The sequence below is a fragment of the Rattus norvegicus genome, chromosome 2 (genome assembly GCF_036323735.1).
Source record: "Rattus norvegicus strain BN/NHsdMcwi chromosome 2, GRCr8, whole genome shotgun sequence".
In the NCBI taxonomy this organism is placed as follows: Eukaryota; Metazoa; Chordata; class Mammalia; order Rodentia; family Muridae; genus Rattus; species Rattus norvegicus.
The window spans coordinates 244,788,648-244,803,821 of record NC_086020.1 but is presented as its reverse complement, the minus strand read 5'-3'; the positions used below and the strand labels follow the sequence as shown (position 1 = coordinate 244,803,821).

At 42.5% G+C, this 15,174-nt stretch overlaps 1 protein-coding gene across 2 annotated transcripts in view; it reads left to right on the top strand.

Moving 5' to 3' along the window:
• The window catches only part of St6galnac3 (ST6 N-acetylgalactosaminide alpha-2,6-sialyltransferase 3), a 515,349-nt gene extending 501,154 nt beyond the window's left edge, over positions 1-14,195 (top strand). The window contains exons 4-5 of one of the 2 annotated variants that reach the window (NM_019123.2): positions 10,937-11,044; positions 12,056-14,195. In NM_019123.2, the coding sequence (NP_061996.2) occupies positions 10,937-11,044; positions 12,056-12,242 (295 nt within the window). In that variant the 3' untranslated portion in view covers positions 12,243-14,195. The remainder of the gene's footprint in view (positions 1-10,936; positions 11,045-12,055) is intronic. The other variant, XM_039102131.2, reaches the window with a different exon arrangement.
• The last annotated feature ends 979 nt before the right edge of the window (positions 14,196-15,174 follow it).

The window sequence follows — 15,174 nt, the reverse complement described above, 5'->3', positions numbered from 1 at the left end:
GTGTGTGTGTGTGTGTGTGTGTGTGTGTGCGCGTGCGCGCGCCTGCTGTTTTCTTTTTTTTTAATAAGTTTATTTTTCTTGGACATTTTATGTATTTACATTTGAAATGTTATCCCATTTCCCATAGCCCCTCCCCTCCCATCTGCTTCTATGAGGATGTTCCCACTCCCACCCATCCACCCACTCCAACCTCAACGCCCTGGCATTACCCTACATCGGGGAAACAAGCCTTCAGAGGACCAAGGGGTTTTCCTCCCATTGATGCTGGGCAATGCCATCCTCTGCCACACATGTGACTGGAGCCATGGGTTCCTCCATGTGTACTCATTGGTTGGTGGTTTAGTCCCTGGGAGCTCTGGTGGGGTCTGGTTGGTTGATATTGTTGTTCTTCCTATGATGTTGCAAACCCCTTTTGCTCCTTCAGTCTTTTCTCTAACTCCTCCACTGGGGTCCCCTTGTTCAATCCAATGGTTAGCTGCAAGCATCCTCATCTGTATCAGTAGGGCTCTGGTAGAGCCTCTGAGGAGACACCCATATCTGGCCCCTGTCAGCAAGCACTTCTTGGCATCAGCAATAGTCACTGGGTTTGGTGGCTGCATATGGGATGGATCCCCAGGTGGGGTAGTCTCTGGATGACCTTTCCTTCAGGCCCTGCTCCACTCTTTGTCCCTGTATTTCCTCCCATGAGTATTTTGTTCTCTCTTCTAAGAAGGAATGAAGCTGTTACAACCACTATGGAAATCAGTCTGGAGGTTCCTCAGAAAATTGGACATTGTACTACCTGAGGACCCAGTTATACTGCTCCTGGGCATATACCCAAGGGTTGCTCCAACATATAACAAGGGCACATGCTCCACTATGTTCATCGCAGCCTTATTTATAATAGCCAGAAGCTGGAAAAAACCCAGATGCCCTTCAACAGAGGAATGGATACAGAAAATGTGGTACATCTACACAATGGAATATTACTCAGCTATCAAAAACAATGACTTTATGAAATTCATAGGCAAATGGATGGAACTGGAAAATATCATCCTGAGTGAGGTAACCCAATCACAGAAAAACACACATGGTATGCACTCACTGATTTTATCATGATTTCTCAGTAATTCAGTTTGAGGTCAGGGATGGTGATTCCCCCTGAAGTTCATTTGTTGTTGAGAACAGTTTTCCCTATCCTGGAGTTTTTGCTTTTCCAAATGAATCAGCAAATTGCTCTTTTTAACTCTATGACGAATTGAGTTGGGATTTTGATGGGGATTGCTTTGAATCTGTATATTTCTTTTGGCAAGATGGCCATTTTTACTATATCAATCCTGTCAATCCATGAGCATGGGGGAAATCTTTCCATCTTCCGAGATCTTCGATTTCTTTCTTCAGAGACTTGAAATTCCTGTAATACAAATCTTTCATTTGCTTGGTTAGAGTCACACCAAGGTATTTTATATTATTTGTGGCTATTGTGAAGGCTTTCACTTCCCTAATTTTTTTCTTAGCCTGTTTATCTTTTGAGTAGGCTACTGATTTGTTTGAGTTAATTTCATATCAAGCCACTTTGTTGAAATTGTTTATCAGCTGTAGGAGTTAGTTCTCTGGTGGAATTTTTGGGGTTGCTTACGTATACTATCATATATGCAAATAGTGATATTTTGACTTCTTCCTTTCCAATTTGTATCCCTTTGATTTTTTTTTATCTGATTACTCTGGCTCGGACTTTAAACACTATATTGAATAGGTGGGGAGAGCATGGGCAGCCTTGTCTAGTCCCTGATTTTACTGGGATTGCTTCACTAAATGCTTTACATTTCTCTCCATTTAGTTTAGTGTTGGCTACTGTTTTGCTGTATATGGCTTTTTACTATATTTACGTAGGGACCTTGAATTCCTGATCTTTCCAAGACTTTTAATATGAACGGGTGTTGAATTTCGTCAAATGATTTCTCGGCATTTAATGAGATGATCATGTGTTCTTTTTTCTTTGACTTTGTTTATATAGTGGATTACATTGATGGAGTTCCATATATTGAACCATCCTTGCATCCCTGGGAAGAAGCCTACTTGATGATGGTGAATGGTCATATGTTCTTGGATTCAATTTGCGAGAATTGTATTGAGTATTTTTGCATTGATATTCACGAGGGAAATCGGTCTGAAGTTCTCTCTCTTTATAGGGACTTTGTGTGGCTTAGGTATAAGAGTAATTGTGGCTTCAAAGAATGACTTGGGTAGTGTTCTTTCTGTTTGTGGAATAGTTTGAAGAGAATTGGTACTAGGTCTTCTTTTATTAGACCTAATTGGTACTAGATTGGTATTAGATTTTTCAGTTTTGTTGAATAGGCTTTAGTAGTAGGATCTGATAATTTTTTTAACTCAATTTCTGTTGTTATATCTTTCTTTTCATTTCTGTTTCTGTTAATTTGGATACCATCTCTCTGCCCTCTCATTGGTCTGGCTGAGGGTTTATCTATTTTGTTGATTTTCTCAAAGAACCAACTCCCAATTTGTTGATTCTTTGTATACTTCTTTTTGTTTCTACTTGTTTGATTTTAGCTATGAGTTTGAATAATTTCTGCCATCTACTCTTCTTGTGTGAATTTGCTTCTTCTTGTTCTAGAGCTTTCAGGTGTGCTGTCAAGCAGTTAGTGTATGATCTCTCCAATTTCTTTTTAGAGGCACCCAGAGCTATGAGTTTTCCTCTTAGCACTGCTTTCATTGTATCCCATAAGTTTGGGTATGTTGTGCCTTCATTTTCATTAAATTCTAAAGTCTTTAATTTCTTTCTTGACCAAGTTGTCATTGAGTAGAGTGTTGTTCAGCTTTCATGTGTCTATGGGCTATCTGTCATTTTTGTTGTTATTGAAGACCAGCCTTAATCCATTGGCAATCTGATAGAATGCATGGGATTATTTCAATCTCTTTTTATCTATTGAGGCCTGTTTTGTGACCGATATGGTCAGTTTTGGAGAAGGTACCATGATGTGCTGAGAAAAAGTTATATTCTTTTTTTTTTTTAGGATGAAATGTTCTATAGACAGCTGTTAAATCCATTTGGTTCATAACTTTTGTTAGTTTCTCTGTGTCTTCATTTAGTTTCCGTTTCCATGATCTGTCCATTGATGAGAGTGGGGTATTGAAGTCTCCTACTAGTATTGTGCATGGTGTAATGTATGCTTTGAGCTTTAGTAAAGTTTCTTTTATGAATGTGGGTGCCCTTGCATTTTGAGCATAGACGTTCAGAATTGAGAGCTCATCTTGGTAGATTTTTCCTTTGATGAGTATAAAGTTTCCTTCTTTATCTTTTTTGATAACTTTTGGTCGAAAGTTGACTTTATTTGATATTAGAATGGCTACTCCAGCTTGTTTCTTGCAGCCATTTTCTTAAAAATATTTTCCCGGCCTATTACTCTTAGGTAGTGTCTGTCTTTGTCACTGAAGTATGTTTCTTATACGCAGCAAAATGCTGGGTCCTGTTTATGTATCCAGTCTGTTGGTCTATGTCTTTTTATTGGGGAATTGAATCCATTGATGTTACGAGATATTAAGAAATAGTGATTGTTTCCTCTTATTTTTGTTGTTAGAGGTGGAATTATGTTTTCTTACTTTTTCTAGGGTGAAGTTTCTGTCCTTGTGTTGGGCTTTACCATTTATTATCCTCTGTAGGGCTTGATTTGTAGATAGATATGTGTAAATTTGTTTTTGTCATGGAATATCTTGGTTTCTCCATCTACGATAGCTGAGAATTTTTCTAGATATAGTAGCCTGGACTCGCGTTTGTGTTCTCTTAGGTTCTGTTTGACATCTCTTCAGGGTCTTCTAGCTTTCATAGTCTTTATTGAGAAGTCTGGTATAATTCTGATAGGTCTGCCTTTATATGTTACTTGTCCTTTTTTCCTTACTGCTTTTAATATTCTTTCTTTATTTTGTGTATTTGGTGTTTTGACTATTATGTGAAGGGATGAATTTTTCTTGTGGTCCAATCTGTTTGGAGTTCTGTAGGCTTCTTGTATATTCATGGGCATCTCTTCCTTTAGGTTAGGGAAGTTTTCTTCTTTAATTTTGTTGAAGATATTTACTGGCCCATTAAGTTGGGAATCCTCCTTCTCTTCTATACCTATTATTCTTAGGTTTGATCTTCTCGTTGTGTCCTGGATTTCCTGAGTTTTGGGTTAGGAGCTTTTTGCTTTTTGCATTTTCTTTGACTATTGTGTCAATGTTTTCTATGGAATCTTCTGCCCCTGAGATTCTCTCTTCAATCTCTTGTATTCTGTTGGTGATTCTTGTGTATATGACTCCTGATCTCTCTCCTAAGTTTTCTATCTCCAAGGTTGTCTCCCTTTGTGATTTCTTTATTATTTCTATTTCCATTTTTAGATCCTGGTTGGTTTTGTTCAATTCACTCACCTGTTTGGTTGTGTTTTCCTGTAATTCTTTAAAGGATTTTTGTGTTTTCTCTTCAAGGGCTTCTACTTGTTTACCTGTGTTGTCCTGTATTTCTTTAAGGGAGTTGTCCTTCCTAAAGTCCTCTATCGTCATCATCACACAATGTGATTTTTAAATCCAAATCTTGCCTTTCTGGTATGTTGAGATATCCAGTATTTGCTGTGGAGGGAGAACTGGGTTCTGATGATGCCAAGTAGCCTTGGTTTCTGTTGCTTAGTTTCCTGTGCTTGCTTCTCACCATCTGGTTATCTCTGATGTTATTTGGTCTTGCTGTCTCTGACTAGAATTTGTTTCTCCTGTGGGCCTGTAACCCTGTGACTGTGATCTTTGGATTGAGAGCACTCCTGGCTCCTGGCAGACCTGTTCTCTATAGGCAGGTTTTGGTTCTGAGAGCTGTGGGATAGCTCCAGGTCTGGATGTAGATGGAGACTTGAATGGCCCAGTCCCAGGCTGCCCTGCATATCTGAGCCCTGTGTACTCCCTGGGGTCTCTCCTTGTACAGTCAATGGTGAGATAGTGGAGTCTCACCTGTGGGCTGTGGGCTTAGGAGGGAGAGTGCTCTGGGCAGATCAGCTCTCTGCAGGCAGGTTTTATGTCCGAGCACTGTGGAAAATCCCCAGCTCTGGGTGCAGATGAGACTGGAAGGGCTGTGTCTACTGTTTTCTTAAGAGAGCCTGTGACAATGAGAAGTGAAACTACACAGGGCTGCCCAGGCAGTGCCATACAAAAACTCTGTCATTCACAGTGCACTGAGACTGACCTAGAGAGATATTTGGTCCACTAGAATATAAGCCACTGAAGCCATTGAAGCAATATTGTTGGAAGTCCAAGAAACTGAGTGGGGAAAAAATAACACATTCAACATTACCCAGTTTTCTTTTGGAGAGTCATCTTGTTAGAATTCTCAGTGCCTCTAATGAACATATCAAGAACAGAATAAAGAGCATTGCCCGTGTTTCCAGAAATGAAAAGACAAATCAAAGACACAGACAGGGAAAGATGCTATGGCCAAAAACATTGAAATTGGTAAAAAATAAATAACTAAATAATATTCTAACAGATAACAAGCCTGCCTATTTTATACCACGGCCTTTAGGTAACAAGTAATAGGGGGAACTTAAAAGGGAAAAGTGGCTTATATATTCATCAGTAATAAGCTAGAGTAGGAGAGATGTTTTAAGTGGAATGCCTCCAAGCATGTACTAGATCACTGCACTGACAGAATCATTTTTCTAAGAGATGAGCGAGTCCATTTAGTGGCTTCCAGACTGTAAGTATCTTGATTACCAAGGAGCAGAGGGATGCAGAGTCTGGCCAGTGGTAACATATGATTGATAGTTTCCTGGTAACAGCCCTGCCTTTCTTCCCTCCTGCATGGCTCATTATCCTGCAGCATTAATTTAAGTTTCCCAATCGGACTGAATCAGGGCTTAAATTCCTTTATCATCCCAGTGGGAAACTCGATGGTTTATTTGTAGATGGTGATAATTGTTTTTATTGATCCCCAAATATGGGGAGCTGTAAACACTGCTACGGCCAGGCTGGTCCACAGTGCTGTGCACATGAGTGACAAATTGTAATAGTCTATGAGTCCCAGAAGAGACTTAAGAAGTTCTAAGGCAATGGATGCCTGTCCCAGATCTCTGTGAGTTGAAACATATGAATAAGTCCATGCACACCAGCTACTGTCTTTATTGTTGTTGTTGTAAATATTGGACAATAAAAGGTCTATTCATATCTGATTTATACTCAGTTCTTACATATCATTTAACAGATAGGAGGCCTGCAAGTGGCACTCCTATATGAATTACCAGAGCCAGTAGATTTATAACAATAGTGTGTAGCAACAAATTTTATGGTTGGGGGAATCACAACAGGAGAAACATGTGTTAAAGGGTTGTAGCCTTTAGGAAAGTTGAGAAGCATTGCTCTAAGACCTCAGTTCTCTGGGCTGTTGTTTTGGAAGAGTTCCTGGGTTCAGCTAGGACCTGTATTTTTCCAGGTTGGACATCTTAGAGAAACATTAACTCTTGAGTATTTGAGGAGAGGCCCTGGTGAAAACCCTAGCATGTACTGTAGATAGGAAACGTCATGACATTTCAAGTCTCAAAATACCAGAGATGATAAGGGAGATAATGTCACTATCTAATTAAGTCCTGTTTGTAGGACAGGGCACTAGGGCAGTGGAACTCTTCTCCCATGTAAATCAAACATCACACATAATGTTGAGGAAAGCTTTGGGGCTAATTAGTGTGAACTGTCTACCTGGAAACAAATCAGGTCAGGTCTAAAAGGAACTGAATGTCATAAGTATATTTTTCTCAAGTCCTTGTCATTTGGTATTTGGTAAAGTAGAAATATCGTTGGCCAGGCGACCAACTTTAAAACTCCTGACCCTCTTTTCCTGGGGTGCAAAAAAGATGGATAGTCTATATAGAAACATCATGATGACTGCAGCCTACCTCCTTTTGGTCTCCTTCTGACCTCCAGCCCTCTCTGTTTTCTTATCTCTGGCTCTGGATTGCTTCTATTTAAGAATCCATTTCACTGCACCTTCTGCTGCATTCCAAATGGAGAATGCAGTTGGCACTCTATGTCTGAGGGAGATTGGACGCCGACACCTACCCAACTCTTCAGGTGCTCAACCTCTTGTATAATGAGCAGCATTTGAATAGTGCTACACACACTCTCCCAAATGCTTCAGGTCACCTCTACGTTAATTCTAACTAATGCAATCACCATACAGAGAGCTGGGATGATATATTATTTAGGAAACAAAGACAAGAAATCAGTCTGTTGATGGCTTATCCTGATGCAGTTCCCTCCACACAGTGGAAAGGCAGTATTTGTGTCTACAGTTTGTAGCACCCAAAGATCCAGGACCCGTGTTCCTGAGACTGAACCACAGTGAACTGTGGGTTCCATGGGATAGAACCACCAGTGGTGTAGAAGAGTGGCCCACGAGCGGGAAGGAGTCACACAGAGATCAAGCTTTTGTTACCACATGGCTTAGCAGAAGGCATGCTGTGCCTAGCCTAGGGTCTTGGGGAGCATCAAGGAAGCAGGGTTAGAACAGGGAGTGTCATAACTCATGGTCTCCAAGATAGTCTATGTGGACATTCTGTTCTGTGCTGCCTCTACATGGCCACTGTTCTGATTGAATTAGATTCTTGCTTTTCTTCTTGATTCTTCCAAAGTTTTACCTTCTTCATATCCTTTCCATAGTTCTACAATAGTAACTCAACCAGGCAAAGTGGAGATCACTAAAAGCAAGGCATTTGTTAGAGTGGGCTGCACGTGATCGAATGCTTCTATCTGTTAGAATTCAAACGCAGCGTTTGTTTATGGTTTGGGAGGAGACATACCATACTCAGTGTGTGCTAGACGCTGCTATGAGCCGACAGAGGGAGCATTCATGTTTACACGATCGGACGCCATGTAATACAACACATCAAACACCTGGTGTGAGAACGTCGGCGTGCAGGTTGACTGAAAGATACCTGGTCTCACAATCCATCTTGGCTACTGACTGAAGCTGTATATGCTTCAGCAGCTCCTCTACCCTCTGGGTCAGCGTCCTTGCTTCTAGGTGAGATAACTGAACTATGTCATACCTAAAGCTTCTTCCAGTTTTAAAATCAATTGACTCTGTATCACCAGACAGTATTTTGTCACTAAGCTGTAACCAGCAGGCTCTGCACCAGGATGCTCATGTGCTGATGCTATAGTTAGCAAGTCCATGAGTCACATGACCAGTTAGGCTCGCTGGCATGGTGGCCATGATACCCATGTCTGGGGTACGTGTAGAAAGAGGGAGGTAGAAGGAAAGTTTTACCCTGTGGTTGGATTAGATACCATGACTAAAGTTTTCAGGAGTGGTGGGTGCTCTCTGTCCCTGTCTTAATAAAAACTGCTTGCTGACGATTCAAGAAAGAGAATGTCATGGGACCAGGGGATTGAGAGTAAATTTTAATTTCCATGAATTACAAGAATAAATAAAAATCAAAGCATACGTCATTCTTTTTTCCACTGAAGCTTGGTTTAAATGGGGGACACAGATGTCACCCTGGCTGAGGATAAAGGGGAGACCTTTGGAAAATATCAGCAACTTGATCCTTCAGGCCAGCTGCCCTGCCTCTTCTGGTGCAGTTCAGATGACACACAAAGGTTTCAATGATAATTTAAAAAAAAATCAGCCATCACCTCCCCGTGTGAGTTCATGCAATTCCAGAAGTGCTAACATGTTCTAGGTTGACACATGTTAGGGATGAATGGAGGGAGGGAGGGAGAGAGGGAGGGAAGAAGCAAGCAAGCAGTGAAGGAAGGAAGGAAGGAAGGAAGGAAAGAAGGAAGGAGAGAAGGAAGGAAGGAAGGAGAGAAGGAAGGAAGGAAGGAAGAAAGGAAGGAAGGAAGGAAGGAAGGAAGGAAGGAAGGAAGGAAGGAAGGAAGGGAGGAGGTTGTAATTCAGACCCACGGATGGCATCATGTTAAGGACATACATTCCTAGTACTGGAGTCCTGGATATCAGCAGATACTGACCTGGGGCCTCACCCAGGGCGGTGCTGGGTGTGTGAGCATTAGTTGGTAGAAGAGTTGGCTGAAGTCCTGCCAGTCCTGAGTCTCGAGGGAAATGTCTCTGCACAGCCTCCAGATGACGTGGGGCAATCCACTTGCCTGTGCAGGAAGAGATGTGAGGAGAAAGACTATTGAGCCTTCTCAATGAATTGGGTCAGCTTGACTAATGGTAGATTCAGAGATCTATCCCGAACCATTTGCCTCTGGCAGACCCCCGAGGTCAGCGCTGTCTCTGATTAAATCATCCCCAGACCCCATTACTGTGTTCCACAGCCCACCCCAAACAAACCAATCTTTGCAAAGCACATTTGCATGTTCAGGATATATACCTAGGTTGTGTGATCTTCATGAAGTATTTTCCCTGCCATGTCTCACAGGGTCTTGTTCTCTTTAACCACACACACACACACACACACACACACACACACACACACACACACACACACACACACCCCACCCCAGACTCCTATTACCATGATCACAGAGGCAATCCCCAAGGAACTTTATAGAGCATCTGGATGTAAATCTAATCTTCCAGTCAGCATAAAGACAGAGACAATGGCCATAACTCTGTATTTATAGCTTCTATAAGAGTGATGGGCACATTATAGGTGACCAGTAAAATGTGTCCAAGAGGCTGGAGCCAGGCCTTAAGCAGCAGCTTGTGTTCTGATGCCTGTAAGGCTGATTAGGAAAGCATTCAGATCCTTTCATGTAACAGGTTAGCCTAGCCTAGCCTAGTGTGTTTACTTTATGTGCAGAATCCAGGAGAGGGCTGGAGGTCAGAAGAAGACGGCTTGCTTAGCATATACCATGTCCAGGGTTCACTCCTCAGCACCGTAAAAAGTAAAATTCATAAATTATGGGGGGCGGAGCAAGATAGCTCAGCAGATAAAAGTACTTGCAGCCAAACCTAACTATTACCCGAGAGCGATTCCCAAGACCTACGTGGTGGAAGGAAAGAACTGACTCCTGCCCTTTGTCCTCTGTCTTCCTCTTGTACACAGGCACCCTGCCACACACACACACACACACACACACACACACACACACACACACACACAGGTGCATACTCACACTTGTACATGTTCACACAATTACATACCCATACATCTACATAACCACATGGTCACGTACTCACATTCCCATATACTCACACCCACACATCCATACACCCGAAAGTTCACACACACACACATACACACACACACACACATTGTCACACAAACACATCACTAAATACATGCCAATACACATATCTGCACACACACATGCATACTCACACAAACACATCATTAAACACATGCCAATACACACACCTGCACACACACACAAACAGCCACATACACACACCCATGCATACACACGCACAACCACACACATACACAGCCACATACACACACCAATGCATATACACACCGATGCACACACACACACACACACACACACACACACATGCAGCCACATACCCACACAGACACAATATTAAAATATGTAAGAGGTGTTAGGGAGACCGAGAAAGTGTTGTGTCCAGGTAAGAAGGCGCCATTATCATTCAGTGATCACCAGAGCTCTGAGAACGTTCAGAAGACCCATCTGCCGATACACACCCCTAATTTAGGTCTTACAGAAAACCAAATAAATCATTTTTTCACCTGAAGGGAGAAGGCTTATCCGGCTTCAGATATCTGGCATATGGCTTCTCTTCCACCCAGCAGAGCTTTGAGGCTTAAGGTAGTGAGAGCAAGAGTGTGCCCATAAATTATTCAGAGATAATTCACAGTAAGTGTGTATCCTTGACAGATTGTCAAGTTTCTCAGTGCTCGCCCTGATAACGGGCACTGTGTTTCTGATCTGGTATGGCTTGTTTCTCACCACACCTTCTCGTCACTCTGTGTTTTATCTGTCTCTGTCCCTCCAGAGTCCAGTCTGGCTCCTATCTCAGCACCGGGTGGTTCACCTTTATCCTGGCCATGGACGCCTGCTACAGTATCCACGTCTACGGGATGATAAATGAGACCTACTGCACGTAAGATCTCGGGAAATCCTGTTCTATGCAGCTCCGGTTCTGATACCTTGTCAAAATATCACAATTCATTTTAATGCCATAAATCTGAGAAATAGATCAGATGACAATTATTTCCAGGTGTTCTTTGCCAACATGACACATTCTTGTCAGTATGTCATGGCTCCGACTTTTAAGAGTGATAGGAAGAAAACAGTGTTTACTGCAGTCTGATGTCACATGTCAGAAGGAACACTCTCTCTTCGTTAGTCACACATCCAGGACTTGGGACTAGGAAATTTAGAGTAAGTTTATCGGTGATTTAATTTGCAAAATCAAGGCTGCCACATCTGTCCCTCTGAGGGCTTGATGGACAGCTGTCAGCCACTGGCTCTATTTGCTCACAAAGAAGAAAATGCCCTGATACCTCAGAGAAGCATTTCGGCTCAACAGGACTTCCTGAAATGTTTATTTCACTAATGTGTGACCGATCTGCCAGACCATGCATTTATGCACAGTATATGGTGTCTGGCGGGGTAGCTTCTAATCAGATTGACAGACTCACATGCTTCATGAAGATGGTGTAATAAAGTTCCTCTACCAGTGTAATTCAGAGAGCACTTAATCATGCTCTTAAAACGTAACTCTGGGTCACGGTGTTCATGAATAAACATTTGTGCTTTAGCCGCTAAGTCTAAGAGAACACAGATGACCCCCAAACTTCACTGTGGAAACCGTTTCCTTGCCTCTTAAAGAGCATTGGGCTGTGTAAAGTCTGTCCTGTCTTATACTGTCTCATCCCTTGAAAGAGAGCCATGAGTTTGAATGTAATTGGTGTGATATGTAAATTGTATTTGATCTATCAGGACACTGAGAATGGTTCCTTCTTCCTAAAAGCTTTCATGTGCAGTAGCTTTTAACTGGTTCATTGATGATGGTGTGTAAGTAAATGCATTTACGGGGCACGTAATGGATTCTTGTAAATGCCTGTCTCATCCTTGGCTCAGTCTTGCTCCTTTTTTGTTTCTTTTCCAGGACAGAAGGGTATAGAAAAGTCCCCTATCATTACTATGAACAAGGGAAGGACGAGTGTAACGAGTATCTTCTCCATGAACATGCCCCATACGGGGGACACAGGTTCATCACCGAGAAGAAAGTGTTTGCCAAGTGGGCCAAGAAACACAGAATAGTATTTACACACCCAAACTGGACAGTGTCCTGATGCTGTGCTTCCTGACCGTGACACTGCAGCTGTGAGGAAGAGAGGTTGATGGTGGTGACAGTGCGGGCAGGATGCTCATGGTGACCATGGTCCTGGACATTCTCTGTGGGGACACTGACTCTGCTAGTAATTTGAACTTTGGCATTCTGTGGGAGGGGGTCATGTTCATTCTGGTCCTTCTGGTGGTTCAGCCCTGCGAATTGCACTTTAAAACTTACCTACAACTGAAATGAAGGCTGTGACTAAAGAAAACACGAAGATTACCTTTCAAGATGGCTGCTCAGAATTCTTTAACAGAGGCTTCCAGGACTCACGATTCAGCCTGCTCAGGCAAGGTTACTGAGTGCATGGGCTGCTCCCCATCTTGGAAAACGGTGGACTGTCATAATACACTGTCCCCAAGCAATTCTTTCAGGGTAGAGATATCTTGCCACCGTTACCAGTTACCCTGATAGAGGGGAGGTATCTCTTTCTGCTCTGCCATCTTTCTTCCATATGTCTCTCATCTAAAGCCTCAGGCCACCTAACTAAATGTAGCAATGAAGGCATTCTGTAATTCCTGCATATCAGGATTGCTGGACTGTCTCAGAGACTTAATTCAAAATGTATCAAATAGCAAATATTGACAATTTTTCACTTGGACAGCTGTGCTCTCACTACTCAAAACAATGTAACTAAACATATTACTACAATTACCTACATTAATGTTTAGTTATTTTTGGTTGAGTGCTAAACATTAACAGGTTAGATATACTGCTACACTGTAATAACACATACTGTGAAAGCATTTCTTGAAAATAACCAAAGGGTTCCTCACTCTTCTTCAACACTCAGTACCAAGAAATGAGATGCTCTTTGAAACCACAAAACAGGGGAAAGCAAGACATATTTTTGCATCAATTTGTATCCTATCATATTCATAATATATATTTTTAAATTCAAATTTCTATTTTATAAGCTGAAGGTGTACCTCTCTCCATATACATTATCAATGTCAAGTGCCAAACGGTAGATATGGAACCTTCTTTATATCATCAAACCCAGCCCAAGCTTTTGCCTTCATAGGGCTGATTGTCCCTTAGGTTGCCGTATGTTCTGCTAGAAAAGTAAAATGGTCATGAGCTTCATTCCCAAAGTGCTTCGCTATGCTTCACATAGGCTATGTACCACGTGACGCCCATGGCCACCTCCCTGGACTATTGCCTGCACATTCTGCCATCCCCAGCAGCTGATCTGCATTGTTGGCTGTGTTCATGTGTCCCAGGTCGCTCTAGTTCAGAATATAGGTATAGAATAGCATTTGTGTAAATCAGTAAACGACTGAGTTCTCTGCCAAGCACAGCATAGCATACCGAGATTATGCAAAATGGCCACAAGGACGGCCGTGTCATAGATCAGTACCCTATAAGCTTAGATACCTTCAATGTTTTTGCTTCTGTTCGTGGCTCTCTGTTCCAGAGCTCGGGGACAATGGCTAGGAATGGTAGCAGAGAAATACAGTTTCCAGGTCTAGACCTGAGACAGCTTTCTTCTCTGTAGACTCAATGATCCTTAAATATTAGAGGTTGATTTTCTGAGACACTTCCAAGCATCCATAAATATCTTGGCACAATGATTCAAAAGCTAAAACCAAGCTGCATTGAGTGTTTTAGAGCTGGAAATGACAAAACACCTCACCTGTGCCACCTCGACAGGGCTTTCCTACGATTAAGGGCTATGCTAACTCATTAAGATGTGCATCTTTCCTACCCTCTGCACCCATTTTGATATCCCACACCCCGACCCATAAGCTTTGCCCAGCCCCATCTTCACCGCTGGAGAGGAGTGGTCATTCTGTTGTTTGCTTGTGTGATTTTTTAGTTATGAATGTTAGTTCCTATAGAGCTGATAGTGGATCCAAGTGCCCACTTAAAGGAAAGTAAATAAAATAAATCATAGCAATGTTAAAATTTCCGTGTGAGCACTGTTTTCTCTCAACTGTGACACGGTCCTGCTTTTACTTGAAAAGAACCCTCGGTTATCTGAACTCCTTCAGTAGTGGCGTAACCTGATTTATGACACTGTCTAGTCATTGGCGGGCTAACTCGCTTTTGGTGCTCACTGATGAAAGACTCAAAAACAGGTACTCTCCTGCCTCCCTGTAGGGAGCTATAGCCTTCTCTCGTGTGTACTTTCCTCACATTGTGTGTGGGAAAGCCAGCATCCAGATTTAAGCCTGCAGTCATCTGGGATGGTAGTACACACAGGGTCCTCACCCCTGCTTTCTCTCTCCCTCCCCCTTTTCTCATCTGTTCTCCTCTTCTCTCTCCTCCTCTCCCACTTCTCCTTCCTCTTTCTTTCTCCTTGTCGTCTGTCTCTTTTTGGCAAAGTACAAAACCAAAAACACTTCATGAAGACACAGTTGCGTTCCCTTGCAGTTGGGGATTTGACCAACTCTCAGGAGTTGCTTTCCTCTGAAGTCACCCTTTTCTCTGCTTCTATCTCCTGTCCCTTCCTTCCAGCCTTAGAGCTGGTGGAAGTGCAGAGCCTAATGTCCCCCATGTGAAGGACAAAGTTTCCCTCTTGGACCTGCTGAGAGCGGGAGGCAAGTGGACGGGCTAAGGAGAGCATCAGTCACGCAAAGCCCCTGCCAACCCCACAGGTACTAGTCCGCTGAAAGACTTTATCCACACCCAAACGTTAAAGTTAAATGACCTCGTTTGGGACTGCTATACAACTATCTATGTATTAATATCTATTTACGAAAAGGAGAAGGTTTTGGTGTAATCTAGGGGACTAGGCCAATGAAATCAACCGATCTAGGACCATGGAAGTGAACCATAGTCTTCTGCAATCAGCATAAATGCATGCGATTTAAAGTCACAGAGTGGCGTGGAGAAGGAAGTCAGGTCTGAGCGCTTGCTGCAGGGTCATCAATCAGGTCACGCCACTC